We start from the raw sequence: 20,770 nt of genomic DNA, 5'->3' as shown, positions 1-20,770 counted from the left end.
ATTCTGAACCGAATCATGGAAGGGGAAAATATTTTTTACTTACTTGTTTTGGCACAAAAAGTCACGCGATTTCCCCCCTGGAAATCAGATTTGGTTTGGCCAGGCAGAAGGATTCGGCCGAATCCTGCTGAAAAAGGATGAATCCTGAACCGAATCCTGGATTCGGTGCATCCCTAATAAGATATATTGGATCATTCATCTGACACCCAACTGCTGCATGAAGACAGATTTCAGAAAACAGATGCTGAGAGAGGAATAGTGAAGCTGAAATTGATTATTGCAGAAACGATGGAGAATATTTAATTTATTGCATTTAGAAAGCTTCTTATTTCAGTATGAGGAAGCTTATATTAAATTTTCATTTTTGCGATAGTTCCCATTTAAAAAGAATTTTCTATAACAGAAGAATATATAGACAGCATTTGTAGGTGTCTTCAGCAAGCCTGAGCCATGGTTAGGTCTGGGCACTCAGTGCTATTGCCAGCTTTTTGCTGCCCAGCATGGGGTGGTGGTGGCAAGAAAGTCACAATGACTCCTCCATTGACATGAATGACAATCACCTGGACCCTTGTCAGTGCACTTGCGGGTCAGGCAAGTATTGGTTGAAAATGCAACAGTGAGGATTTCCGGCCTATAATCACTGAGCTCATGACCTTGAAATTGCACGTTCAGCAAAACACTAAGAATGGTTCTATGTACCATTGCCCTTATCTTACGTGTGCACCTATTGTATACATTATTTGCTCTGTGCCCTCCACCTATAAATGGGAAGCGCTTTGAGAAACCTTATCCAGTCAGAGCTTTAGGGGTAAGGGCACACCTAGCGATTCGGGGAGATTTAGTCACCTGGCGACTAATCGCCTCTTTTTTGGGGCGACTAATCTCCCCGAACGGCTTCCCTCTGTCTTGCGCCGGCTATAATGAAAAGTCGCCTGCGGCATGGCACACGCGGCGATTCGTATTCAGAAGTCGCCTCACGAGGAAACTTTGGGTGACTTCGGAATACGAAGCGTCGCGTGTGCCATGCCGCAGGCGACTTTTCATTATAGCCGCACAACACAGGGGGAAGCCGTTCAGGGAGATTAGTCGCCAGGTGACTAAATCTCCCCAAATCGCCAGGTGTGCCCTTACCCTTATACAGGCACAGGCTTAGTGCAAGTAGCCTATAAGAATGTTAGAAAGTTCTTTATACGGAACATAACTCATGCATCAATCTTAACCTCCCTCCTAAATTTTCAGATCCACTTGTCCAAGGTCAATCTGCAGCAGAATCGGTGCCTCCGGCTTCTCTCACAGAGCCTTCCCCACAATCCTCTGTCAACTCAGAAACTGACATAGAGAGCACAGCTCTGTGATGAGGTCAAGGAAGCTGCACTCCAAAACCATGGGCTTCCCACTCTACAACTCGACCAAGGGCTCCGTGTCAAGACTCAGCAGTGAAAAGCTTTCTACTCTCTTCATATATTTATATATATATATATATATATATATATATATATATATATATATATATATATATATATATATATATATATATATATATATATATATATATATATATATATATATATATATATATATATATATATATATTTATATTTATATATATATATATATATATATATATATATATATATATATATATATATATATATATTTATATATATATATATATATATTTATATATATATATATATATATATATATATATATATATATATATATATATATATATATATATATATATATATATATATATATATGAATATTTTCTTTTCAGAGGGAAGGACTTATTGAGGTTTGAATGACCTGGTGTGTCTTGCCATTATAACACGGACATGGCCTTGGGCTTGGGAGATACATCTACCAATCCCCCCTGCATTAAGTGGGGGCAGAGGTAGAACATTGAAGACATTCCATTGCAGTCCCTTTATTGCTCCCCTCTGCACCCCATAGCTGCCAGGTAAACCAGCAATCATCTGTGACCCATACTGCTGTGATGCACCCTTTGAAAGTGTACAGATACATCTAACAGCTCATATTTTAGGATTATGGATAAATAAACATGCATTTGTTGGCACTTTACCTGGAACATAGGAATGAGTGATATTGCTGCATTGAGGGGTATAAAACATGTATCCTCTTAATTTAAAAACCGCTAGCAGTTAAGAGGTTAAAATATATATTTAAATACACACCATGCTGTTTGGGAACTGCAGGATTTGCATTACTGTCTGGTTATGCCATTGCAATATTGCATTCAATACATGTGTGTGTATATTACATATGCCGTATATACATACAGCACCAAGCACATCCACAAGCAAAGCAGAGTACGGCTGAGTGTTTCCCGTGTGCCATGATTTGGATCAGTGCATGGCTGTAATGCTTGGGGACCAGGGCCATTTTTAGCAAAGTATCATTTGTGGGGATACAGAATTTTTAGAGAGCTGGACAGTCCCACCTCCAGCAACTGAAGGGCTGCAAGTTTAAATATATATTCTTCTTGCCATTCTCTTGCCTTGTTGTTTCCATCTTTTCACAATATACTTGTCCTACTCCTCCTGATATTGTAAAGAAAAGCACCTTATTATGAACTAAAAAGCCTTTATTACTTCATGGCTTAGACCAAGTGTACAGTGAAGTTTCAAGCTATTCCCCGGCTCTTTTTCAAGCTTGAACAGGGTGAAACGTTGCTGTATACTTGGTCTAAGCCATGAAGGTGTTTAATTCATTATAAGCTGCTGTTCTTTACAATATTAATATGTGTGTTCCATGGATTGTGGTCACAGTGGAATGTGCACCTGCCTACTAGAGGTGTGCTGTGCTGGCTTTAAACTTGTGCCCCTACTCCTCCTAGTCACCATCTTACTCCACTGTCTCCATCCATTCTTTCTATACATTTCCATTGACTCCTCCTAGTCCCATCTCACCCCACCATCTCCATCCTTTACTACTATATCTATCCATTGACTCCTCCTAGTCACCATCTTACTCCACTGTCTCCATCCTTTCCTACTATATCTATCCATTGACTCCTCCTAGTCACCATCTTACTCCACTTTCTCCATCCTTTCCTACTATACTCAGGGCCGGATTTACATAGCGGACGCCCCTAGGCCCACTGCCATTTGTCGCCCCTGTCCCCCCCCTTTATTCGTGAAAATTTTCATGGAGATTGTATCTCCTGTGCATCCCCAGTGTTTTTGAACCAATGTGGGTGTGGTTGGGCAGCATGCCGCCCCCCTAAAATCCTGCCGCCCTAGGCCCGGGCCTAGGTGGCCTTCCCACAAATCCGGGCCTGACTATACTTATCCTCAACCTTTCTTAATGACCATGTTACCCTACCATCAATAGCTTTTGCTACTATGTGTATCCCATATACTTGTCTTAACAACAAATCTCCCAGTTAACTAGAAGATATAGAACCCCTTGCAATAGAACAATTCAGTACAAAGCTCTGTCCAGCCTGAGCATAAAGAGACACTGCCACACTCTCTGAATAAAGTTGAAAATTCATAACAGAATGGCTTTCCATTTTACCCGACCTCTCGAGGGGCACTGTAAGTGACATTATATCAATATAGTATTTATTTTATCTGACTATCTGTACTATCTAACCAAAGCTTACTGCTGATTGGATAGTGCTGAGGTGCAAGCTGGCCCTGTTAATAAATAACCAGCACTAAATCTGCTGTGGTTAGTGATTGGGTGCATTTCTCCAGCAAGTATTGAGAATATCCCATCAGAACATTACATTTACAGAACATTACATTTACAGAACATTACATTTACAGTTTATTCCTGTTGAGTTGGCTTTATCTGTTACACCCCCTCTGCTGATTTTCCATCATCCTGACCAGCCACTGGCTCACAGGATTTACAGACTGACCAAGGGCTGAACAAGAGGTTCCTACTAGAGTTGTTTATTAGGAATTTTAAGTGTGGAGAGTGGTTGCACTACCTGCCATTATTCTGTTGGACTTTACAAAGGTGCCTTGCAAAATCTATATATAATGTCATTTTCTCACTTCTAATCACAAGGAGCAACATTCTCTGGGTAGCACCCAGTTGGGCAATTTTGTAGCCTCTCTTGTCAGCACAGTCCATTTATATATATGTTTTCTGTTGATATTTACCCCCAGTTTCTATACCTGGGAAGTGCTGACTGTTCTGTAAGATTTTCTTTCCCTGGCAGGTGCGAGGCAGATGGATCAGCTTTGGATAAAGCTCAGCAATGGGACTTAAATTATATATTTTTGCCACATTAAAAAAAAAAAAGTTGCTGTATATTTCCTCTACCCAAGGAAATAAAGAAGGTTATGAGGTTCCTTGTTCTCGTGTGTTTGTACATTTCATTTAGAAAAGTCTGCATGTCATTCAGAGAGACTGAAATAATTATTATTATATTTACACACTAGGGTCAGTTTTATCAGGAGCCAATTAACGGGGTATCCAGCTCTTTACCTCTCCTTTATACAACAAGCCCCCCTAAACGCACCAAAAAATCACATATAATATAGGTAACAGGAAATGTAAGTAACTGGAAAAACAATCATGCACATTTAACACAATCTCTTTTTTAATTTACAGCACAGAGATATTAATTGGCTACAGGCAGGGCTATTTCATTGATAAGGCACTGCAGATTCAATATGGCCGACTCGGGAAACACGCTTCTCTTGCTGCTACAGATGAGTATGCTCACTTGCTCAGCTATTGGCCACACTTGATCTAGGAAGAGGGAGTTAGAGTTATTTTGTGTGCAATGTGTATCTGTGTAAGTTTTAGGGATGCACCAAATCCAGGATTCGGTTCGGGATTCGGATGAATCCTTCTGCCTGGCCAATCCCAATCCGAATCCTAATTTGCATATGTAAATTAGGGTCAGGGAGGAAAATCACATGACTTTTTGTCACAAAACAAAGAAGTAAAAAAATGTTTTCCCCTTCCCACCCCTAATTGGTTTGGTTCGGTATTCGGCCGAATCTTTTAAGAAGGGATCGGCCGAATGCAAAATAGTGGATTCGGTGCATCCCTAGTAAGTCTATCTTTTTAAAGGGAAAGTAATGTTTAAAAATGAAAGTTAGTTAAGCGTTTGGGCATTTTATTGATTATTACCTTCCATTCTGCACAATATCACACAAAGGGTAATAAACACATTAAAAAGTTTCTCGAGAGACATCTATGACTTAAGTGCCGGAGGGTATGAAACGCGTAAGGTGGGCCATGTTGGGTCAGTATGTACAAAAAACTTTTTAAAGTGATTATTAATAAATAATGCTGCTGCCCTCGTAGCCCACACATAATACCAGTCAACTCCTTCTGGCGCGCGTTACTGAAGAGGCCAAGAATGTTCTAGCGCATACTGGTCTGCTCGCCAATGTGAACACATACCAACATGGGGGGAGGGCAGCTTGGCAATGGGGCACACTATTGACTCGGCCGGCAGTGTGTCATAGTGGTGGAAGGTTTGCAAAGCCATATCAATCACTTAGGCTAGGGCCATACTGGGCTGAAATCTGCAGGCTGATCTAAGGCCTTACCATGGGCAATAGCTTCACTCTTCTGTGTGTGTGCCTGGAACCATTGTATCTGTAGATTTTGATGTAGAAACACAAGACTTTGCGTTTCACGCTGAAATCTGCAGAGTGTGCTTGCACTGGAGCCGACGCAATGGTTCCAGACAAGAAAGAATGCGGCTGCTGCCAGCGGTAGTGGCTGAAATAGACCTGTGGCTTTCAGGAGGCTTATTTCAGCCCCATGTGGCCTTGAAGGAAAGTTTTTTAAAGTAATGAAAATTTCATGTAGTGATGCCTGGCGCTGGTAATACTGATCGGTTTGCTTCACAAGCACTTCTATAGTTCATATAAACAAGCTGCTGTGTAGCAATGGTGGAAATTGAAAAAAGTCTATATGACACAGGTTAAATAGTGGATAACAGATAACACCATTATGTTCTACAGATCTTATCTGTTCTGTAACCTAAACCTTTTCTCCTTTGAATGGCTGCCTCCATTGCTCCACAGCAACTTATTTATATAAACTATAGTAGTGTTTCTGAAGCAAACACACCAGTTCTACAGGTGCAGGGCAACACTGCATTATATTTCTATTACTTTGAAACACTTTCATGTTTTGATGTTACTGTTCCTTTAAAGGAGAACTAAACCCCCTTGCTAATAAATACGCCTACCTTCCATAGTTCCCCCCATCGCACAGGTGTTAACACAAGTAAATGCCCCTATGCCGATAATTACCCCTTGTTGCAGTCAGCGGACGTCACAGGGCCATATTCAGTGTTTCAGTAATCTTCATTAAGTAAGCGCTTTTTCGGTTTATAACAACTGCGCATGCTTTGAAAGTGCCGAAAATTATCGAAGCACCATAAGAAGTCGGAAGATGGTGCCCGTGAGCTCTGCTGCACAAGTAACACAGGTGAAACGTTGTGTATGTAGTCCTACATTAAAAACTTTAATCACAGCAGTTCCTGCTTTTTGAGTGCTCTCCTCATCCTTATTTGATTGATAACACAGGTGTTCTCCTTTAAGATCCCCATAGACCTACAGATGCCACCCTTGTATCAGACGAATGATCGGAGGTCCCATTCTTCTGACCTGCCACTATCCATTCTGATTAAATAAAGTAATAAAAAAACAAATCAGACGACGTTCTGGCTGTGACATCAATCGTAGGGAAGTTATGTCCGACAAATTCTAGTGACAGTCACCCATTGATATCGTTCGATATCAGAGAAATTATCGTTATCCAACATAAATCATTTAATGTCTCCCATCAACTAAACAACTGGTTTCCATGGTATGAAAAATGTCATATGACTATATCTTTGCGGCTATGGCCAGCTTTAGCCTTATTGGCAATGTTGACACAAATCGAGGATTCTTCTTAAAGGGATACTGTCATGGGAAAAAAAATTTTTTTCAAAATGAATCCATTAATAGTGCTGCTCCAGCAGAATTCTGCACTGAAATCCATTTCTCAAAAGAGCAAACAGATTTTTTTATATTCAATTTTGAAATCTGACATGGGGCTAGACCTTTTTTCAATTTCCCAGCTGCCCCAAGTCATGTGACTTGTGCTTTGATAAACTTCAATCACTCTTTACTGCTGTACTGCAAGTTGGAGTGATATCACCCCCTCCCTTTTCCCCCCAGCAGCCAAACAAAAGAACAATGGCAAGGTAACCAGATAGCAGCTCCCTAACACAAGATAACAGCTGCCTGGTAGATCTAAGAACAACACTCAATAGTAAAAACCTATGTCCCACTGAGACACATTCAGTTACATTGAGAAGGAAAAACAGCAGCCTGCCAGAAAGCATTTCTCTCCTAAAGTGCAGGCACAAGTCACATGACATGGGGCAGCTGGGAAATTGACAAAATGTCTAGCCCCATGTCAGATTTCAAAATTGAATATAAAAAAATCTGTTTGCTCTTTTGAGAAATGGATTTCAGTGCAGAATTCTGCTGGAGCAGCACTATTAACTGATTCATTTTGAAAAAAAAATTTTTTCCCATGACATCCCTTTAAAGTCCAGATCTTAAACAGTTGTGGAAACTTTGAAATAGATTGAGGGTTTTTATGCATGAATCAAACCCAGTGTGTATTGTCTGAATCCATAATTAGTCGGTTTATTGTCCCTTTAAGAGTCCAGCAACTGGACAGGCTCAGACCCATGCTGGAAAATGAATTTCTCACAAAATAACAGGAGGCAGATGCCAGTGGGTCTGGCTGTTCTTTCCATAGGACTTGAAGGCAAATGTGGATCACAGCAGCTGAGCAGCTAACAATGGGCAACTCCCAGTAAGAGTTGTGCACTACAGGAAACACGTGGCTTCCTCTGCTACAGTCGCTCTCCCATAGTACTTTGTACCATTGTCCAAGCTGATGGGAGAGGCATGGACTCCACCTGTCTTTTTGTTATGATCTGGGGCCACTTATTTTTCTCTTTGGGTCTATATAAGAAAAGATTAATGTTGTGTGTACTGAAAGGAGGCATTGATGTGTGATCCCAAAATAGTAGATCCCTTGTTTTAATCAGCATACCTTCCTAAAAGAGTTGGGGTGGGACAAGGGGGTTAACACTACAACCAGGGGTCCGATTGGGTATATCCAACCATGTCAGACTGCACACACAGGACTCCAATCCGACTCCAGCATAAGTCAGTGGTGCCATTCTATCCTTAGCACAATCATGCTAGAAATGTGTATATTAGAGGTTCCAAAACTGCATGCCAGCTCCCACACACAAGAGAATCAGTCTGAACAGCAATTAAAGGACCAGTAACATCAAAAAGAAAAAAAAATTCTTTAGAATACAACGAAAAAATCACCAAGACAAATTAAAATTTTAAATTGCAAAGCCTTTATTAAGAAATAAATTACAGAATCTCCACTTCCTGTCCTCTTCAGAAACGGCGATATGGTGACCATCCGTAGTGCGGTGCTGGATTTGTCCTCCCTGGCTAGCTCCCATAGTCTACTGACAGCAGGAAGCCTGTGCTGGAAAGCGGCCCGGCTGGATGAAGAGCTGAAGTGCCCTCACAACATGGTCTCTCCCTCCACGGCCCCTGGGTGCTTCACATGCAGGCGGCAGTTGTCAGTGTGGAAACAAAAGGGGGAATCAGTACAATCCCAGCGGCCTCTCTCCAGAGTGGGACTAAGAGGACAGGAAGTGGAGTTTCGGTAAATTATTTCTTAATAAAGGCTTTGCAATTTGAAATTTTAATTTGTCTTGGTGTTTTGTTGTATTCTAACGAATTTTTTTAAAAAAATTATTGATGTTACTGGTCCTGGTAAAATAGTGGCTATTTATGCTGAACAGACTCAGCAGCTCATTGGTCCATGTATGGTGGCCTGCCTGACCAATAACTTGCCTTCTTTCGTAGCATCTCATAATGCTTTTCTGCTTCGTTCTTTTGCTGAGTTTCTCCTGCATCAGTAAGAGGAGGGGGCGCTCATGCCGAAAGTAAACAGAATGATGTAAATTCTGCAAAAATCCAGCCTAAAGAGCTCTAAGATAATTCTTACCCAAATCACTGGAGATATGGAAAGGGCTGCTGTACATGTGGAGGAACTCGGCTGGAGTCTGTAGATCAGGGGAATGGAGGAGCTCACTGACTATTTCCTCCCTGACCAGAGGTTGTTGCACATCATTGTTCAGATCTTTTGAATAGATTACCCCATTTGACTTCTTTTTTTTTTACTCTCCCTCCTGTGCACCCTCATTCATTAGCAAATTAAACAGTAAACGGATACATTGTTATAATCCTGTATCTGAACTGCTGATTGTGGCGTCATAACAAAAGTGAAAAGGAAGATTGTGGTATCGGTTGTTAAGGTTGCTGCAAATCTCACCATCTGTGCGTCAGACATAAATGGCCAGCTTCAGGAGTAGCAAGCGGCACTCTCCAGCAGGGTTTTAAGCTGGCCATAGATGCATGGATTGAATAAAGATTAGCAATTTTTAAACGTAGAGTCTGGTGTCTGCTGTGCAGAATTTCGCCGCCGTGGGACGCTGAAAGATTCCTGGGCCCGACCGGATGCTTGAGGCTGCTGAACTTTAACCTTCCACTTGCTGTGAGTTGGAGCGGATTCTTCAACTCCCTGCTGGTAGTAACTTTTAAAGGCCACACTACTTCAAACACAATCATAATGCTAAGTGCATTGACCCCTAAAATAATATCTGTATTGGGAAATTTCTTGGTTAAACCTGAGGTATAAGGTAAGGGCTTCAGGTCACTCCATTTTACACAAGGTCTTGGATAATGGCGTACAGGGCTTCACTAGATGACTGCAGAGAAAAGAGACCCGGTTCATTCTCTCAAAAGGCAGAACTTGGTTAATGGTGATTGGTAAAATTGTTGAAAAATCAGTTTCTTTCTGCAACGCTGGGTCTGACTCATGAAACAAAGTACCAGAAGTCAGTTTTCCTATAGATCTGTTAATCAGCTGGCTTCTACCAGGATGTTTCAGAAACCAGAACCACCAGTGGGACAGGTATTCACAGCCAGGCAGGTATTAAAACTACTGTATAAAAATGTGGAATGAAGACACTGTATATTGGGACATTCCTAAGAGCAATGCTTTCATTAGACAAAATACCATTTATGGGTGGAGTTCCCCTATAAATTCCTATCTCCTATAAGTGTAGCTGTCACACTGGTTCCCCTGCACAATTGTACCATACTGTGATGGAACGCTCCTTTTGCATATTGAAAAAGGCAAAGTTTGTCAGTACTGGTCTGTAAATGGGTGTATAAACTTCAGCTTCTAAATTGACAGATATCATCTGCCTTTAGGCCCATTCAGAAGTTCATCTGCCCGTGTATGTTGACCTCCAACTGGCCCACCTGACCGATATCTGGCCAAAAATCAGGCAGATGTCAATTGAACGGGTCTGATTTTTCCATTGATTCTGGGACTGCATCAGATGGTTGACTCAGTCCTCGCTCTGACCGTTCATATTCCTGCCATTGCAATTAGATTGTTTGCCCCTAGGGACAACAATTGGATTAAAGCTCAATATCGCCCACTTTATCCGGAGCAAAGTTGACCAAGTCTAGTAACCAATAATATAAATATATATATATATATATATGTATGTATGTGTATATATATATATATATATATATATATATGTATATATATATATATATATATATGTATGTATATATATATGTATGTATGTATGTATGTATATATATATATATATATATATATATATGTATATATATATATATATATGTATATATATATATATATATATATATATATATATATATATATATATATATATAGTGAATAAAGTATCCCTTATTTTAAAATATAAGGATAAGTAAGCATGCACCAAATCCACTATTTTGGGATTCAGCCAAATCCTTTATGAAAGATTTGACAAATTAGGGTTGGGAAGTGGTAAAGAGAACCAAGTACTATGTGTGGTTAAAAATTTTTTTTTACTCCTTTGTGTGATGAATAAGCACATGATTTTAATGATTCTGATTCAGTTTGGCCAAGCACTTGGATTCGGCCAAATTTGCATCCTGCTGAAAAAGATTAAATCTTGGCTGAACCAAATCTGGAATTCGATGCATCCCTTGATATAAGTCACTGAGGAGTTCCATGTAGAGTTGCCATCTGTCTGGTTTTAACCCAGTTTTTTGAAGGCCTGCCCGGGTCAAAATTGCCTGCCTGGTTTTCCAAATTAGGAAAACCGGGCAGGATTCCTTATGATTGATGTGGCGATCGGCTGATCGCCATGTCATAGCCCCACCCTGACATCATGACCCGTCCCCATTGTGTCACAGCCCCGCCCCCATTGTGTCATCGTCCAGCCCCCTGCCTAGATTCAACCAGGCCAGAAGGTGGCAACGCTGTTTCCATGATCATATAAAAGCACAAGGCTGAGTGCCTTTATAAAGGTTATGGAAGTCCAAGATGATTTCTAATATCCTATTATACAACTGTATATACTGTATTATAATACACAAGCGTAAGTGAGTCATGTAACAGAAATAACATCACTAATTGATGACCTCAATTAGCTCCATTTATAAGGACATCATTTAAATGATATCCATAGCAACTGTGTTATATATACTGTATATCTCCTAAGCAAACCGTTTCCATGTTTTGGTTGTTACCTGTTATATCCCTGGGATCAACTTGCCCTGGGGACCTTCTGCCTACCAAAGGCCCACATACACGGGCCGATAAAAGCTGCCGATGGGCGTCCCTGATAAATATCTGCCTGAAAGTCGGCCAGATGTCGATCGGGCAGGGTAAAAAATCCTGTTGGATCGTGGCCGCATCTGTTCATTGATGCAGTTCTGCGATCCGACTGCCCGTGTTGCCTTCATTCAGATTCCAATATCGCCCACCTCAATATGGGCATATCGGGTAGAGATCCGATCGTTTTCCGACATCGCCAAACGAACGGATCTCCCTGTGTATGGCCACCTTAAAGGAGAATGAAAATCATTTAGCACTTGGGGGTGCCAAATGTTAGGCAACCCCAAGTGATTGTATTTACTTACCTGAAATCCCGGGCCGGTGCTCCTATCAGCAGAAAACTCCACTGGCACCACGGAGCGATCCTGTTCCGGCTTCTTCTTTCTTCAAATTTCCCAGGGCAGACGCATGCGCAGTAGAGCGAAATAGTCGACTTTTTAGTTAAAGTTCAGCATTTCATTCCAATGCGCATGTGCAGCCGCAAGGTGGAAGAAGTCGGAAGAGGATCACTCCGTGGTGCTCGCTGGTATAACCCCGGGCCAGTTCAGTTTTCTGCTGATAGGAGCACCAGCCCGGGGGTTTCAGGTAAGTAAATACATTCACTTGGGGGTGATTAACATTTGAACTTTTAGTATGAATAGAATGGCCAGTTCTGAGCAACTTTTCGATTGGTTTTAATTATTTATTTTCTATAGTTTTATAGTTATTTGTCTTTTGCTTTTGAATCTTTGCAGCTTCCAAATGGGCATCGCTGACCCCATATAAAAAACAAATACTCTGTAAGGCTACAAATGTAATGTTATTGCTACTTTTTATTTCTCATCTTTCTATTCAGACCTCTCCTATTCATATTCCAGTCTCATATTCGAATCAGTGCATGGTTGCTAGGGGAATTTGGACCCTAGCAACCAGATTGCTGAAATGACAAACTAGAGAGCTGCTGAATAAAAAGAATAATAACGCAAAAACCTTGAATAATAAAAAATGAAAACTAATTGTGAATTGTCTGAGAATATCCCTCTCTGTATCATACGGAAAGTTATCTCAAAGGTGAGCAACAGCTTTAAGCAAAGGCCAATCATCTCCCACTAATATGAAGAGGGCAGGCAAGAAAGAGTCAATAAAAAAATATTATCCTTTATAGACTACGAGGCAGAGGACAAACAAGGCAACATAAATTGATTGGGCTTGATTTGCGACTTTGACGGAAATTGTGTGAAACGTTTAGCAGATTTCCTGAGGAATTACATCCGCCACTGCGCACCACAAGAACTACAAGCCCCAGCATTCCTCGGGGCATTCCTCCGCAGTTCATTCGCTGAAAGGGATACAGTTAAAAGTCATCTAGATTTATTTTCTTTCCCACAATCCCCCGCGCCCCGTAGAGCGCCGCCATACGCGTGACGTCAGTACGCTGCCCCTGCTCGGAAACCCCATTCTCTGGGAGATGATCACTCCGTCCGCCATTAGAACTGCGAAGAGGAAGCGGTCACGCCGCCATTAGAAGAATCAGTAGTAATTAGGAGGCGGAAGAGAACGGAGCGGGAGGCAAGACCGGATTTTTATTTTTTTCAACGCGGGCTGTTGGTTCATCTCAAGAGGCGATAGGGCTTCGAGTGTGAAAGTTCTTGTGACGCTAGGCCTTACGCATCCATTGTGTTGCCGGGCCTGGAAGCGAGAAGCACAGTGAACGCGGAGACGAGGCGTACAATTTACGCTCTTTACCCAACACGCCGAGGGAGTGAAGATCTGGAATACTTAGTGAGCCTTCTGGGAGCCGGACTGTACCATCTGGGACACGGGCTGAACCATCTGGGAGCCGGACTGTACCATCAGGGACACGGACATCAGAGCTCTCGGGGGCTCTGACCGAATCGTCTCGTAGACGGATTAGGAACGGGTTTAACATTTTGGGACACGAACTGAGGGAACCTTCCGGGACACGGACTTATTTTCCTGGGGGCACGGACTCTTACCCGCTGGGACAAGGACTTCCTGGATATATAGATCTGGACTATTGAACTGTTCATTTTTCCACACAGAATTCCTAACCCTTGGACTTTAAAGAAGACCAGGCGATTGGCCTGTAGTGTGGGGGGAGGGCAGGGGCTGCCCGCCTGATGGGCTCCTGTGGTGCCAGTGTGGTGCCTGGCATTGCACATCAGTGTGACCTATGCTGAGCCTCTCCTGTGTGCCTGTGTGTGTGTTGTGCTGAGTGAGTGCATCCCCATCCCTTTTGTCTCTCTATCTGTAGGTACACAAAGGCCGCCAAACATGTCCTGTGTTCATTATAAGTTTTCCTCTAAGCTCAACTACGACACGGTCACGTTCGATGGGCTGCACATCTCCCTGTGTGACCTGAAGAAGCAGATCATGAGTCGAGAGCGGCTGAAGGCCACTGACTGCGACCTGCAGATCACCAATGCCCAAACGCAAGAAGGTACGCACAACAGGGCCACTAACGTGGCTGGCTTGCAGTTATATAGATTGAGATCTCTAGCAGGACTTTGCTGTGATGTTAAGGGTCAGGGCACACAGGCAGATTCTTGGAGATTAGTCGCCCGGCATCAAATCTCCTCTTGGGGGGGCGACTGATCTCCTCGAACTGCCTTCCCGCCGGTTAAAAATGTAAATCGCCGGTGGGATGTTGCTCAGAGCGATTATTTTTCAGAAGTTGCCACAGGAGGAAACTTCTGGCGACTTCGGAATCGATCCAAGCGCCATCCTGCCAGCGATTTTATATTTTAGTTGGCGGGAAGGCAGTTAGGAGCGATTAGTCGCCCCAAAGAAGAGGAGATTTGTCAAGGGACAATTAATCTCCCCAAAATGCGGCATCTGCTTTCCCGCCGGCTAAATTGTAAATTGCACGATTCGTTTTCCGAAGTTGCCTCATGTGGAAACAACTTCGGGTGACTTCGGAAAACGAATCTGTTCGAGTGCCATCCTGCCGGCGATTTACATATTAACCGGCGGGAAGGCAGTTAGGGGAGATTTGTCGCAGGGTGACTAATCTTCCCGAATCTGTCTGTGTGCCCTGACACTAAAGGAGAAGGAAAGGCCTATTTAATTGGGGCACTCCCAAGTGATTGTATATACTTACCTCACACCCTGGGTTGGTGCTCCTATCAGAAGAAAACTAGTGCACCAGCCCAGGGGTTCTTCCAGCGAGCACCACGGACACGGATTGGCTTCCTTCCTCTTTCTTCAAATTTTCAAGGGCAGACGCATGCGCAGCAGAATGAAATAGTTGACTTCTACATTAAAGGAACAGTTCAGTGTAAAAATAAAAACTGGGTAAATAGATAGGATGTGCAAAATAAAAAATATTTCTAATATAGTTAGCCAAAAATGTAATGTATAAAGGCTGGAGTGACTGGATGTGTAACATAATAGCCAGAACACTACTTCCTGCTTTTCAGCTCTCTAGCTCTGAGTTAGTCAGTGACTATAAGGGGGATCACATGGGACATAACTGTGCAGTGAGTTTACAATTGATTCTCAGCATTCAGCTCAGATTCAAAAGCAACAGTTATGACCCATGTGCCCCCCCCCCCCAATTACTGCCTGGTAATCAATCAGTGGAAACCAAGAGAGCTGAAAAGCAGGAAGTAGTGTTCTGGCTATTATGTTACACATCCAGTCACTCCAGCCTTTATACATTACATTTTTGGCTAACTAACTATATTAGAAATATTTTTTATTTTGCACAGCCTATCTATGTACCCAGTTTCTATAATAAACAATTCCTTTAAAGTTTGGCTTTTCGCGCTGCTGTGAATGTGCACCCATGCGAAGAAAGAAGAAGCCGATTGCTCCATGGTGCTCACTGGAAGAACCCTGGGCTAGTGCAGTTTTCTTCTGTTAGGAGCACCGGCCCGGGGTGTGAGGTAAGTATATACAATCACTTGGGGGTCCCTAACTTTTGGCTCTCCCAAGTAAAGATCGCCTTTCCTTCTCCTTTAAAGGGCACCTAACAGTAGTAAATTGTTTCCTTCACCATGGTGGGCCTCTTGTGGGGGAACATTTTTCCTCTGATAGGTGCCCTTTTACCTTGCTTACTGGCACATTGCCCTAGGCATGACAGAGCAACATTTACACTGCTACATTCTGCAGGGGGATGTCACTGAGTGTTTAAAAGCAGTCATAATATATTGTATGTTGCCCTGCACTGGTAAAACTGCTTTGGTTGCTTCAGAAACACTACTATAGTTTATATAAATAAGCTGCTGTGAAACAATGGGGGCAGCCATTCAAAGCTGAAAAGGTTTAGGTTACACAGCAGATGAGCTCTGTAGAACATAATGGTGTTATCTGTTACCCACTATTTAACCTGTGCCATGTAGCCTTTTTTCAATTTCTGCCATTGCTACACAGCAGCTTGTTTATATAAACTATAGTAGTACTTATCTGTTATCTACTGTGTATCCTGTGCTTGAATGACTGCCCCCATGGCTACACAGCAGCTTGTTTATATAAACTATAGTAGTACTTATCTGTTATCTACTGTGTATCCTGTGCTTGAATGGCTGCCCCAATGGCTACACGGCAGCTTGGTTTTTTTTTTATAAACTATAGTAGTACTTATCTGTTATCTACTGTGTATCCTGTGCTTGAATGGCTGCCCCCATGGCTACACAGCAGCTTGTTTATATAAACTATAGTAGTACTTATTTGTTATCTACTGTGTATCCTGTGCTTTGAATGGCTGCCCCCATGGCTACACAGCAGCTTGTTTATATAAACTATAGTAGTACTTATCTGTTATCTACTGTGTATCCTGTGCTTGAATGGCTGCCCCCATGGCTACACAGCAGCTTGTTTATATAAACTATAGTAGTACTTATCTGTTATCTACTGTGTATTCTGTGCTTGAATGGCTGCCCCCATGGCTACACAGCAGCTTGTTTATATAAACTATAGTAGTACTTATCTGTTATCTACTGTGTATCCTGTGCTTGAATGGCTGCCCCCATGGCTACACAGCAGCTTGTTTATATAAACTATAGTAGTACTTATCTGTTATCTACTGTGTATCCTGTGCTTGAATGGCTCTCCCCATTGCTACACAGCAGCTTGTTTTTTATAAACTATAGTAGTATTTATCTGTTTTTACTGTGTATCCTGTGCTTGAACGGCTCTCCCCATTGCTACACAGCAGCTTGTTTATATAAACTATAGTAGTACTTATCTATCTACTGTGTATCCTGTGCTTGAACGGCTCTCCCCATTGCTACACAGCAGCTTGTTTATATAAACTATAGTAGTGTTTCTGAAGCAAACACTCCAGTTTTACCAGTGCAGCAAAACAGTACATTATATTTTCATTATTGCTTGTCATGGCTACCAGAACATACCCTGCCATAGACTATTGCCTCTGCTAGAACATGCATAGACGGTTATGCATAAATTATCAACATAGCTGTGACAAGTAGGTGCTAATGGCAATGGTGTATTTACACAATTTTTTTTTTTTTTACTATTCCTTTAAAAGTTTTTAGAGTAATCCGAGATAACTAGGATCACACGAGACCTCTTATAAATGTTTTTTTCAGGGCTAAATCCTATACAAGCAACCATATAGGTCCAGCACACAAAAATAGACCAGTGTTACTTAGAAGAAATAGATCTGTACAGAACAATGTTACATAAATTTCACTGTTGCAAAAAAAAGTTGTCATACATTTTAGCAAGTGACTCCAAACAATGTCTGGCTACTAGACGAGATTGTTTTCTGTATTCCCTTTTCCCCTGCTATTTCACTGCAATTGATTACATGTGTTGGAGGCATGCTAAAATCAATATACAATGTTTTGGCTGTGAGTCATCATCTTTGTTTGATGACAGCAGAATCATTTAATTTAGTTGAATGCATATTCATTTATATATATATATCTATATATCTTTATATATATGTATCTATATATATCTCTATATATCTCTATATATCTCTATATATATATATATATATATATATATATATATATATATATATATATATATATATATATATATATATATATATATATATATGTATCTATATATATCTATATATATATATATATATATATATATATATATATGTATCTATCTATCGTGTTCCAAGCCTGAACTGTGTATGTATATATTTATTTATTTTTCCCCTGGTATATACCATGATTTGAGATGAGCTGCATTGGGAAAAATGGCAGTCAGTGACCCTATTTTTTATTTAGAACACATATTAAGTCTCTCTCTCTCTTTTTCACATACTGTAATGAAGTTTAGGGGTGTTTCAGACTGCCTCATAAGGGCAATAGTTAATGGGATCATTCTGTGTTTTCCTGGTGACTTTAACCTTCATAGACAGGCACCAAAACTACCTCTGTTTATTTCTATGCAATTGCTTGCAGTCAGGCCAGTTAATATTTACAATATATTTGCTTTTTTCCTAAGAGGGGGGAAAACATGCAAGGGCCTGGCTCCAGGTTTTATAAGGCAACTCTTCCAACCTCTGCCAGCTCTTATATACTGGGAGTTGCAGTTCAGCAGCAGCTACTGTGCCAGATGTTGACCATTCCTAATGTGCGTTTTCAGTCTGGCTTGCCAGTGTCTTTGCATGGCCTCTCTGCTGGATTAGGTACCATTTAGACTGTACAGGGAGAGTATAATCACTTAAACACAGGGAAAATGTTAGGCTAATGTAATTCATACACGATCAGATCTGTTCGTTTTGCGAGCCGTTGGTGGGCATATCCGGGTAATCCGAATGTTTCGTTCTCCAGGATTGCTTTAATGCATGTTTGAGTAACTGTCGTTGCTCCATGTGCTTCTGATTCAGTAACATTATTGTGGGCCACAAGTAGGGCATTGTGACAGCCCTTATTCCTCTCTAGTGAACTTCAATGGTTAAAACACCTGTTTGCTAGATATCTTATCCTTTTAGAGATAGAAAATGTGCGTAGCGAGGCAGTGCTGTTGCTTGCTTCTCATATTTCAGTTACAAACAGAATGTTTGTGCCATAGAATATTCATATAGATGAGTTCTAGTGGCCGTCACATCCATAGCATACGGTTCCAGCTCATGGGAAAAGCATAGAGGCTTTGTGTGTGTGTCTTTGTACAACCGTGTTTGTGGACTCGAGTACAATCACATTGCATTTGAGTGGAGATCAGTTTTGATCTTTTTGCTTGTATTTTTTTATATACTTGGGTGTCCGCACTCTTTGTCGCAGGCGAGGTGCACGATCAATTGGAATGATACAATCGATGCAGGGATCAGCACACTCTAGTAAAGGTGAATTTCGGTCCCACCTCCGGACCTTTATGAAGGATTGATAAAAGTCCCCAGGTGGGACCGAAACGTTGGACAATGCGGTATTACAAATAAAAACACTTTAATTCACCTTTACTAGAGTGTGCTGATCAAAGGATCAGTACTCACAGGACTTAAAAATGTGAAGTAAGTTTATTTGTAGTTTATTTGTAGAACAGCATAAGACTAACGTTTCGGCTCCATCAAAGTGGCTTCTGATGGAGCCGAAACGTTAGTCTTATGCTGTTCTAAAAATAAACTTACTTCACATTTTTAAGTTCTTTGAGTGCTGATCCTTTTGGAATGGATGGAAATGATTTACTGATCGTGCACCCAGGCATATGAACACTTTATACCATCAGGAAGGCCAGCACTCTCGTATAGATATATAGCTAGATATAGATATAATACTCAAATGCCATGCATATCTTTTAAATGATATCCTTATAAACGGTGACTAGTGAAGTAATCAGTTATAAATTGTGAATAGTGATTTCATTTTTTTCACGACTCACTAAAACTTGTGCCCCTTGTTGAAAAATGTGAGGAGTAACCTCAGAGTTCCATGACCTGTATATGTTCAGTTATATATATTCAATTTAGTTTTATATAGAAAGTGAAAGGACATCATTATAAACATTGCTTTTCAAGCTCAGAATTGTATTTTGTATCCATCTATAGATACAAAGGCAATTTTTACTGATACTTAAAATGAATTGTCCGTGTGTTCTGTTCTAGAGCTTCAAAAATAGTCTTCTGTTGTGGGGGGGGGGGTGTAATATATAAGCTGATATAAACATCATTTATATTCCTAGTCACAGCACAGTAGGCAGCAAAAATGAAGACATTTAGCACACCGTGCTCTGTATTTTGGAAACAGGGCACATAATAGATGGTGGGTTTTTTTCTTTGTCACTGAAACTGATTTTATTGCATTTGTCTCTGACTCCTGATAGAATACACAGATGATACTGTGCTAATACCCAAGAATTCATCCGTCATTGTTCGAAGAATTCCCATCGGGGGTGTAAAGACTACAAGCAAAAGTTATGTCATGTAAGTATCACTGTGACATGCTACTGTTTGTTTCATGCCTCCGTTTAGTCACTGTTTTTGTCTCGTATTTACAATATAGACATTTTTATTTTATGGGGATGCCTTAGTATGAGGGGTCACATAATATTGGAAATTATCATTGTCATATTATAACCAAGTGCCATTAAAGGAATGCATGTTTAATTTCTTCCTGCTCCGCTGAGATTAAAAACATAATAATAACCAATCACGGAGTAGAAATGTTATCCATAGCTTTTTGTTGTGCTTGCTTCCAGGTCAAGCCACTCGCAGATATTTAATTATAAAAGGTGGCCAAATTTGTTGCTGAGTTTGAATGGCTGACTTTGAGGGAGCTTGCTCCATAAATATTGATTTAGCTGAGCACTATGATTTAGTGATCTTGCTTGGTTGTATATGTGCAATTCTGTAATACACACGTGATCAAAATGAGCCATTATCCAGGAAATCGATAAAAAGTCATTCATTTATCTCCAGACGGTTGCTATGCATGGTAGCATAGTAATTGATATGACTAGATACGTTATCTAAAGTCACCTCTAAATCCAAGAACACAGCTGAATAGGGGCCACTTTGCAGACTAACTAAATACAGGTGCGGGACCTGTTATCCAGAATGCTCGGGACCTGAAGTTTTCCAGATAACGGCTCT

At 41.0% G+C, this 20,770-nt stretch overlaps 2 protein-coding genes across 7 annotated transcripts in view; both read left to right on the top strand.

The window, feature by feature from the left end:
* Positions 1 to 4,330, top strand: part of arhgap17.S (Rho GTPase activating protein 17 S homeolog) — a 92,179-nt gene extending 87,849 nt beyond the window's left edge. For 2 of the 4 annotated variants that reach the window (XM_041578470.1, XM_041578469.1), the window contains one exon: positions 1,240 to 1,378. Coding sequence is in view for 1 of the 4 variants with exons in the window: in XM_041578467.1 (XP_041434401.1) it covers positions 1,240 to 1,355 (116 nt within the window). In the remaining 3 variants the exon portion in view is untranslated. Of the gene's footprint in view, positions 1 to 1,239; positions 1,468 to 1,751 lie in introns of those variants that run through there. The other 2 variants (XM_041578467.1, XM_041578468.1) reach the window with 2 other exon arrangements.
* Positions 4,331 to 13,128: 8,798 nt separating this feature from the next.
* Positions 13,129 to 20,770, top strand: part of LOC108703200 (E3 ubiquitin-protein ligase RBBP6) — a 45,508-nt gene continuing 37,866 nt past the window's right edge. For 2 of the 3 annotated variants that reach the window (XM_041578465.1, XM_041578464.1), the window contains exons 1-2: positions 13,130 to 14,194; positions 20,002 to 20,101. In XM_041578465.1, the coding sequence (XP_041434399.1) occupies positions 14,029 to 14,194; positions 20,002 to 20,101 (266 nt within the window). In that variant the 5' untranslated portion in view covers positions 13,130 to 14,028. Of the gene's footprint in view, positions 14,195 to 20,001; positions 20,102 to 20,770 lie in introns of all 3 variants that reach the window. The other variant, XM_041578466.1, reaches the window with a different exon arrangement.

Source organism: Xenopus laevis, chromosome 9_10S (assembly GCF_017654675.1).
Source record: "Xenopus laevis strain J_2021 chromosome 9_10S, Xenopus_laevis_v10.1, whole genome shotgun sequence".
Taxonomy (NCBI): Eukaryota; Metazoa; Chordata; class Amphibia; order Anura; family Pipidae; genus Xenopus; species Xenopus laevis.
Note: the sequence above shows the minus strand (reverse complement) of the source record. Positions and strands in the feature narration are given on the sequence as shown.